At 38.2% G+C, this 10,575-nt stretch overlaps 1 protein-coding gene and 1 pseudogene across 1 annotated transcript; one reads left to right on the forward strand and one right to left on the reverse strand.

The window, feature by feature from the left end:
- The first annotated feature begins 2,678 nt into the window (after nucleotides 1-2,678).
- Nucleotides 2,679-6,496, forward strand: LOC132293590 (wall-associated receptor kinase-like 20; annotated as a pseudogene).
- Nucleotides 6,497-7,474: 978 nt separating this feature from the next.
- LOC132295643 (protein VACUOLELESS GAMETOPHYTES-like) lies at nucleotides 7,475-8,317 on the reverse strand. Its single transcript, XM_059793948.1, has one exon. It carries the CDS (start codon nucleotides 8,315-8,317, stop codon nucleotides 7,475-7,477), a length of 843 nt encoding a protein of 280 aa, XP_059649931.1.
- Between the last annotated feature and the right edge of the window lie 2,258 nt (nucleotides 8,318-10,575).

The following is a 10,575-nucleotide window of genomic DNA, read 5'->3' on the forward strand; positions in this document are numbered from 1 at the left end:
AAATATAAAAAAGTAAATCCATCAACTATACAAGCATCCAACAACCATAAAACAGAATACAAATTTGTTTTCTTGAAAGGCAAAGCAAAATGTGTATTTTGAATGGCAAAACAAAGCACAAAAAGAAATAAATATGTTAACAAAAAAAAAAAAATTGTTAACAAAAAAAAAAAAAAAAAGAAGAAGAAGAAGAAGAAAAAACAGAGCAAAAAAAAAAAAAAAAAGGACAGAGAGATGAGAGAACTAGTCCAAGAGAGAGATTTACACAAAGATAAGAAGAGAGGAGAGATCTAGAGGAGAAGAGAGAAAAAAGAAAAGAAAAGAAAGAACTGATGTGGCTTTGTCGTTCATCTCTGCAACTAGGGCTTCGTCTTCGTCTCACAATCTCATTCTATCGTTGTTCGGTTAACACTTTGACTCTTGGACTTTCTTATTTTTTTATTCTTTTGAACAAAAGTTCCTTATATCGTATGATTGAGCTTTCTTTTTGTTTATTAAGTTGCTAAAAGTACCCTTTTTGGCTTAAGAAATAGAACAATCGTATTTTTTTAAACAAATATCAGTGAGGCGCGCCTAGGCGCACCTCACAAACAAGACGAGGCGCAACTGAGGCGCGCGCCTAGTAAACATCAGTAAGCCTAGGATGACAACAGGCGCTAAACCTGAGCCTCGAGCCTAGGCGCGCCTTTAACAACACTGCCCACCATGGCCACCGCCACCTTCTCCCACCATAACTATTTCTCTACTTATATCTCATATACAGAGACACAGAAACTTTAAACCCATCAACAACATACCCAAATTTTTTTTTTAGAAGTACAATACAGATGCCCTAAGGCCCAAAACACTTGAACCAAGTCACGGAAAATAAAAATGAAAACAGTTGTTTAACCAGGGCATACCCAGATAAACAAACCCAAATCACCTCTCTCTCTATCCTCTCAACCTTGTCTTCTACACCCACAGCTGACATCAAACAACTACCGCCACTGCCTCCAAAGCAGTACCGTCGAGTCCTCGGGTTCTGCACAGTCGATCGTCGCTGCTCTTCCTCCACCGTCGCTTGATCTTAATCTGGCGCATCTCGGAGACTTGCCGTTTGGCCTAATTTCTCCTAACAGTGACGCGATCTCTGCTCCTCTTTGAAGGTTGAACCCTAAACACAGTCAATTTTTTGAAGGTTGAACCCTAAACTTCATTACAGAACCAAGCCGCCACTACCGTAGACCAGGTCATTGCAGACCCTCGCCGCCTCATATCATCGTCGTCGCTGCAAATCCGGCCACCACCATCCCCGCCGCACAACGACCACTATCATCCCTGTAGTCGACAACCGCAACCACCATCTCCATATATAATCGACAACCACCACCACCATCGACATTGCTGACCACCACCACAACCCTCGCTAGAATATAGTGCCCGTGTATGTGTGTATATATATGTGTGTGTGTGTGTGTGTGTGTGTGTATACGTATATATATATATATATACACACACACCATATACATAGGACATCAAATGTGATTATGTTTTTAGTGAGGGTATATAAATAATTTTGAATTCAATAGTAAGGGTAGTAATGTCTTTGCAACTATGGTAAGGGTAAATGCGATATTTCATGCAAAAAAATGGATGAGGTCATCAAAAAGCATAGTTGACCGACATTGACTGTCACCGGAAGGGGCAAAGTGTTACACCGGAGCTAACTTTGAGGGATGTCAGTATAATTTTTGAAATGTTAGAGGGACTATCTGAAATTAGGCCTAACCTTGAGGGAGGTAGGGCTGCAAATGAACCGAGCTGTTCATGAACAGCTCGGGCTCGGCTTGTTAAAAGCTCGGCTCAGGCTCGTTCATTTAGTAAACGAGCTGAGCTCGAGCCCGATTTTCAAGCTCGTTTAGTAAATGAGCCGAGCTTAAGCAACCTTGAGCTCGGCTCATTAGGCTCGTGAACAAACTCGTTAAGAAAGCCCATTTGTATTACAATTTTATATTTAAAAGGTTTGGTCCATATGAATATAAGTTTGGCCTAATTCACATAATGGCCCAAAGAATTATAAGACTTTAGCCCACATTCAAATAAAACTACATCTCAGCCATTAAATACTTGTTCATCTTCTCAGCCGTTGATTTGCTTTAAGTTAAAAGATAAGTATAACTGTATAACCCTAAAATAAGAAGTCTCCAGCGGCAGCAGCAAGGGATCTTCAGATAATCCTATAAACAACGGCAGCACCATTCTCTCTCCTTCAAACGGATCTTGATGTCTCTCTCAAATGCACGTTTAAGTTCAGGCAGTGGAATATATCTTTAGATCGAGTCCCTAAAATCTTGTAAGGTGTGATTTTGATCTTGAAAATTTGTTTGTATTTCTTCTTCTTCTTCTTCGTTTCTGTTGGAGGTGGAGATCGGATTTCATGGAAGAGACCGATCAGATTTCATGAAAAATATGTGTTGTTTCTTGTATTGTGATTATAGGGTATGTAACCGAGCCCGAGCCGAGCCAAACCAGAGCTTTTCGCAATTCTACCGAGCCCGAGCTCAAGCTCGACTAGCCCAAGCTCGCCCGAACACAAGCCGCGCCCAAGCACTTCCTTGGAGATGACGAGCCAAGCCCGAACAACCCAAAGCTTGGCTCGGCTCGGTTCATTAGCAGCCCTAGAGGGAGGTAAGTGATGTTTTCCCTATTATTTATAAGCAGGTACACATGCATGTAACCTATTTCTCTCTCTCTCTCACACAGACACACACACAAAAACCAAGACAAACACATTATTTTAAGTGAAATACAGTATAAGCTAGCCTTCCTATCTCTGCAAGTTCATTTTCCCTTTTATTAATGGAGGAGAACATGCTTCCACTACTGCTTCTTATAATGGCGCTGCTATCATGCAGTGTAATGGCTGCACTACATTGTGGAAACTGCTGCCACACTCCGGTGCCATTTCCACATAGCACCGGACCCAATTGCGGTGACCCAACGCACAAAATCCGGTGCAATGTAGGCACACTATGGTTAGATGCACTCAACAGATCATCATACATTATCATATCCATCAACCCTGAGACTCAGAGGATGATTATCAGGCCAGCTAGTGTTACTCCGAACACGTGCCTCGCCACTGATTTCCACAGCGAGGGCATTCGGCTCGATGAAAATCTTCCCTTTAACATCACCAGCAGCAATACCATGTTGTTGATGAACTGCACAGATGCTATGTTTCAGCAACAGCTACCCATGAATTGTTCATCATCTTGCATTTGTCACGCATACATTTCTAGTACCCCATTGATGGCCACATGCATGCGCGAGTCGATATGTTGCATGTTCAGAACAGGTGGGTCTGAGAATGCGTATTTAATCAGGGTTCGTGGTGACAGGTGTTCGGCATACCATAGTTTTGTGAATTTGGACCCTTCATTGCCGGTGGCTAAGTGGCCAGAGCCCGGGGTGGAGATAGAGTTGGTGCTGCCACGGGAACCCATTTGTAGGTTACTGGGGGAGTGCCGTGAATTTCGGAACTCCAAGTGTTTGCCGGATCCGGAAAATGTTGGACAGAGGAGGTGCCTCTGTAATGCTTGCCGGCTGTGGGATCCCGTCCATGGATTATGTCAAAGTGAGTAGACTGTTGCTACCAACCTAAACTCATTTTACAACACTCCAATACATTTTTTTTTTGTTATTATTATTACTTAAAATGAGTGATGTTGAATTATCACCATCTAAATCATAATATATGCTTCTTTTCTTTTCTTTTCTTTCAATAATGATAGTGTAAGCCCTCCTCATATTTCTCGTACCATATACACCAGATAATTATAATAATAATAATTCTAAACAAGATTCCATAATACATGTCTTGTTACGACTCACAATTTCATTACATTCCATAATACATGTCTTGTCCCGACTCACAATTTCATTACATTCTGCCTATAATATTTGTAAACAGAGTTTCTAGAATTTTTTTTTTTTTTTTTTTAGATAAGCTTATTCAGTTATTTGTATCACTTTGGCTTGAGCTTTCAACATTTCCTATAGGGAGATAATGTGGTCATTCCATATTATTAACTTGGTTCATAATTTATTTTCATTCATTTTAATCTAGATAAAAAGGGTCGTGAATACTATTGTACATTTTAATCTTATGTAATTTCAAAACCAAGCCTTTTTTTTTTTTTTTTCATCGGAGGTAGTGTTCTAAATTATTCTTCCCCATATCTTGGAGTATGTATGTACTCCGTATTTGCTAGGGGCTACAATTCATTGAACAACCAATCACATGGTACTATGATGAAACATAATTAATCTGGAGGGCTACATATTTTCATTGGTATGACCAAACCAGTAGCGTTAGTAGTTTGCAATTGAAAGGAAACATCAAGAATTAGAATGCAAATCGCATACTTGTAGGCATAAAGTCGTTTCCCCATACAAATACTATGAATACTGAAATGCTAACATCTAGGCCAATTTCTTTCAGACATGTTTAGTTGGTTTGACCAACAGTTTAATAAAGATTAGTCTAACCTGACCAATGGATTAGATAATTAAAAAAGATTCATATCATATATCTTATTTAGCTTTGAAATCATAATATATATTAAAGATTAGTGCAAAAAAGACAACCCTGCCCCCTCCTCCTTGTAAAGGAGGCTGCAACATTCTTTTATATATTTAAATAATTATTTAATATATTGTTATAATTTATATCTGATTATTTACTAAATTGTTATAATTTTTATAAATCGGTGATGCAAGTTTAATTTTGTGTTTTTTTCAGGTAAATAATGCAATTTATTTTGTTGTGTAAAAGTGTTATTTCAGTATGAAATTTTTTTTTTTAATCATAAGAAAGAAATATTTTTCCTTAGGCTGATATAAAAATATTATACATATACTGATATAGATAAAATTTTTAAGTTAAGAACTACTTTATACATACCAATCTCTTCTGTCTTTCGTTCGGCAAATAAAACCTGCATCTCTCTTTTTGCAGAGTGTGATCATAAAAGGATGCAAAGTTCACAGGAGCAAAATGGCAGTCACTGGAGGTATGTATCAGCCCTGTCTTCTTTAGTGTAGTCTTTGGTTAATTTATGAAGCTTAAAGACTAATTAATACTATATGTCAAATGCAATTAATCTTGGAACTAAGGCACAAAATAGTAACTAAAATCCAAATTAATTTTAGCACTGGTTGTAATTAACCAAAACACACACACACATATATATATATACATGTGTGTGTGACACATTTGATTTTTTGGACCAGGTGCTGTGGGACCAATTGTTTTCATAGTCCTAAGCATAATTCTAGTACTCAGACTACGTCACCATATGAAAAAAGAAACCCGAAAGATTTTAGCCAAGGAGCGAGAAGAAATCATGAATGCCAACAATAGCAGTGGAAAATCAGCCAAAATCTGGACAGGCAAAGAGATTAAAAGAGCAACAAACAACTTCTCCAAAGACTACCTGCTCGGCTCTGGTGGCTTCGGAGAGGTCTTCAAAGGCATCCTTGAAGACGGAACCAACACAGCTGTCAAGCGTGCAAAGCCCGGCAACACCAAGGGTACAGTTCATCTTCTCAACGAGGTTCGAATTCTTTGCCAGGTGAACGTACCACAGGAGTCTAGTGAGACTCCTAGGATGCTGCGTCAAGCTTGAGCAGCCTCTATTGATCTTTGAGTACATTTCCAATGGAACACTCTTCGATCACCTACACAGGTTATCCTATAGCAAGCAGCTTCCACTTACTTGGCTCCTTAGGCTCTGCATCGCCCACCAGACAGCAGAAGGCCTTGCTTATCTCCACTCCTCTGCCGTGCCACCTATTTATCATCGTGATGTTAAATCAAGCAACATTTTGCTAGATGAAAAGCTTGAAGCCAAAGTTTCTAATTTTGGGCTGTCTAGGTTGGTGGAGAAAACCAAGACTGATTATAGCCACATCTCTACGTCTGCTGAAGGATCGCTTGGATACTTAGACCCTGAATACTACCTAAATCTTCAATTAACTGATAAGAGTGACGTTTATAGTTTTGGGGTAGTTTTGTTGGAGCTGTTGACTTCAAAGAGAGCTATTGATTTTAATAGAGAGGAGGAAAATGTGAACCTAGTGGTATATATGAAGAGAGATTGATGGATGAAGTTGATCCATGGCTTAAGGTGGAATTGGAGACTATGGAGGCGCTTGGGTATTTGGCAGGGGCGTGTTTGGATGAGCGGGGGCAGAACCGACCTTCTATGAAAGAATTAAGTTGCGATAATCAGTATCGTTGCAGGTGAGGCTTCTAAGGTTTAATTGTATGCGTTGGCACCATCATGAATAACAGGTGCCAAGATTTTGAGTGTTTTTCACCCCCTTTAATTTGTTGTTGAACTATGCTTAGAAGCTCTCTATTGACAGCCTTCTGAGTGTTCTAACTTGTGCGTTCATACCATGTGTATTAATCCATCAAAATTAAAGTTATTAACATTCTCTTTTCTTCCTTTGAATGCTTAAAAATAGTTTGATAACATTTTGGGTTACGAATTTGGACCAGTTAATGACAGTGATATTCAAATAGAAATGCCTGATTCAAGTCTTTGGCCGACTGTCCTTGGATGCAAAACAACGGGACGCACTCATGTGTTGCATCTAAGGATGCAATTAATTCATCGATTGGACATTTCTGTCCAACTATTATTTTTCATTAATAAATACATCAATTTAACAATGTTGTCAGTTGGGACTTGGGAGGTATATATGATCAATTCGCTGTAATTGCACTAATTTTTTTAGAATAATGTTGTTTCACGCGTTATGTTGCCACACACGTTTGTAATCCCCAAAGTTATTGCCATGCTACTTCGTCGAACATGGGTCGGATGCGAATATAGTGGACTTCTCAGTTGAAAGACCGTAATTTGCGGCGGCTGAATAGATTTCAATACACAATAGTACTAGTAGTAAAAATTAAACGTCTTGAACACCTTTGTGTTTGTACATGTGTGTGCAAGCCTTCTTGCATCAGATAAATTCTACGATACCCTCAACCAACTTTAATACCTTTTTATATTCATTAAATAACTAATTTAATTTCCACATTTAATCTTAAACCAACTTAAAAGTTTTGTTAAGTCCAAAAAATAAATAAACTTAAAAACTTTTGTTGTTAATTATACAACACGTACAAAGAACCTTTCAAGAAAAAAGAAAAAAAAAATGTTGGTCTTCTGACTTGTTTGGTTAGAACAGTTGAGTGATTTCACTTTGGTGCCCACAATATGAATTTAGTATAGACACAGAATCCATTGTGTCTAATGAGGACATATATAAAAAGAGAAATTGATATGCATCAAATGAAGGGGTACGCCATTAGTTTTTATCAGATAATCAAATAATTAGCCATAAAATTAAATTCCAGCAACATTAACATCGATCACGTACAATCATATATGGTTACCTTAATCAAAACCCAAAAAGTTCACATGAAAGAAGAAAAATCTACATTTCCCGTTCCGAAGATAACGTTCTGTACCACTCCAAGCGCTAGCTTCCCAACAAGCGAAGCCATCTTCCTCCCATTTGTAGTAGTACTTGCACCTCCTCCTTCACCTTGAGGTGGGTTGGCATTGGCATAGTTGTACATATTAGTATACGGAGAATTATTACAATAAGCAGAAGCCACCCCATAACCATAACCACCGTAAGGTGGTGGCTGCGTCGGTGGAGGACCACCAGGTTGAACCCCATAACCGTAACCATTATAAGGTGGTGGCTGTCCAGGTTGAACCCCGCATCCGGTCAACGTTGGTGGATGACATGGTGTCAAAACGCAGTTGAAATGAATATCAATCCCGCAAACCCCACACCTGTAGCGCCAAGAAGTGCATGATCCACCACAAACAAAACACCAAGTACGTACAAGTGATGATGGTGTCTGGAGGCTCAAGGGATGGAGTGGATCGCTCGCGTGTTGCATGTATTGGGGCAATTGGGTGCAAAGTGGGTGCACATCGAAGTCGCAGTCCTTGCACCTGTAGAATAGTTTTTGGAGTTCGTCACCGCAAACATCACAGACGCGGTGTGTGTGGCGCGTGGCTTGTGGTTTTCGGAGGACCTGAGTGAGTGGGTGTGAGTGCATGAAGGAGGTGAGGGTTTGGGGGCAAGTTCCGCAGTAATCATGCAGATCGAAATCACAACTGTTGCAGTGGTACCTGGTGCCCACTCCTGGGGTATTGCAACCATCACAGAGGTAGTCTGTCTCCGCATGAAGCTTTACTAATCCATGACCTGGATGGGTGAAATGCTCTATACTACTAGCCATCTCTCCGTCTTTTTCAGCTCTTTCTCTCTTCAAAAACTTTAATGCTTGAATATCATTTCATCTCTCATTAAAAACACATATTCGTATACACTGTCATATGCACTTGAAGCTACTTGGAAAATTTTAATTAGTTGACTATTGCCGGGGTGGCAAAATAGGTCAAGAATCATCAACCCACCTATATCCGTCCGCTTTTTAATGATTATGGGTCAACTATATTTAATTGATGGTCAAGATGGATTGGGTAATTTTTAACCACTTAATTTGAGGGTCAAAATAGGTTGAATATGAACCATATTCAACCCATATTTCACCCATCACATGATAAACACACAACACATATCTATTCTTATATTACACTTAACTCATTTCTCTCTCTAAAATTTTCTCTCTCACAATCCCCCCCCCCTCTCTCTCTAAATTTGTCTTTTATTAATCCCTTCCCTATAAGTTTCTCTCTCTATAAACTTCTTTTAAAAAAAATAAATAATTTTAAAAAATTAAAAATTTTAAAAACCCAATTCTTGATGAAAATAGGATATTAATGATAATAAAGCTGTCTCAGAGCTACACTTCTCCTACAACTCCCTCAGTATGGCCATCGCCTTCGCCCACCGCCCGGAGCACTACATGCTGTGGCGCACCACCAGAGCCGCCGCCGCCGCCCAAACCGCGGCAGCGCACACCACCGCTGCCCCTACTGCCACCTTCCCCATCAAGAAAGAAACGCACACGTCACTATACACAGATTTGTTAGGAAACGTGCAAGTTTTAAAAACTTTTCGAGGGATTTTGATTCATAGATCTTGATTCATCACATAGAGACAAGTTTTATGAAAAAATAAAAATATGATGTATCATTCAATTAATAGATTGAATACTTACATCAAAAGTCTGAGTAAACCTTTAAATCTTTCCTCTAAAGTGAATGTTCTCACTTATTGTATATCCCTTAGCAAGATGCCTTCTCCTTGGATCTCCATCTTCTTGGTAATTGTTTTACCTTTAGGAATCACTCATAAGCCTCCATGAATGACCTTGGAAAACTAGGCTTGTGGGAGCCTCCATTAGATGAGAACATAAACCCTAATTTTCTAGAGAGAGAAAATAAATTCCTTTTTCCTTCTTCTAAAAATCATCCCCAAAATATACATAGACCATGTATATTTATAGGCAACATAAAGGTAAAGAAAAGGAAACAACGAATCCTTCTCAATCTCTAATTTACATGTCTCAAATCTAATATGATTCCAATATCAAGTTGGGCTATGAGTGAGAATCCATTGGGCCTATTATTTTATTGGCTACAATGAATTAATAATTGGCCCGGTCCATGGACCCAATTCAATTAATTCATAAATTAATTTCTACTCCACTAAAAGAAATTAATTGAATTCCAATTAAATAATAAATAGCCTCTAAGTCAATATTACACTTTGACCCCTCTATGCATAATTAGTTATCGGATAAATAAAGCCATCAATCCGACTACTTAATTAATATATTTATTTTGGTACCTTTGATTATTTCTGGCTCGATCACAATAAAACATTTGTTTGACAAAAATAATAATTTAAATAAATAAATATAGAATAAATCATTTTGTCTAAAAACACACGAAGGCCTTCGAATTTACTTTGTGATCAACCATAATCAATACAAAATAAATACAAGTAGCAATGATGCAAATATTGAAAATATAACCCTCTAACTATAAATTACATAACTACCCAAAGTGTCGGTCTAAGGATCCCGAAGAATCCGCCGAACAAATCAAAGTAATTATTAATTAATAAAAGAGTTTATACTTTTCTCATGCTTAAGAGTCAAATGCCATGACGGTGATAGGGAGCAATTGCATACGACGGCTCTCGCAATATATCTCAACCTAACGCGAATCCAGTTCAAGTCTTAATTAATTATGAGTCCATCCATAATTACTGACTATGAACAATTTATGATTACTATTTATATATCATGCATTGATTGCCATCACATACATATATATAAATATCTCTTGTAATCAAATGGACACTATCAATTCTATAATGAATCGAAATATAATACATTGAATTCACCAATTGTATAAAACATAAATATTTCAGAAACGTCAGGAACATATGTCACTTAATCCAAACAGGAATTTGCTATGCCAGGGCATATAAATCCCAATAAGATTAACCAAATCCACAGACAAATCTCTCTACACTTTCTCACTCTAAAAATAAGTCTTGAATGATTGAATTGATTTAGGTTTG

This window comes from Cornus florida, unplaced genomic scaffold, assembly GCF_030987335.1.
Source record: "Cornus florida cultivar Cherokee Brave unplaced genomic scaffold, ASM3098733v1 CherokeeBrave_3.0.0_Hap2_Chr02, whole genome shotgun sequence".
NCBI classification, from domain to species: domain Eukaryota; kingdom Viridiplantae; phylum Streptophyta; class Magnoliopsida; order Cornales; family Cornaceae; genus Cornus; species Cornus florida.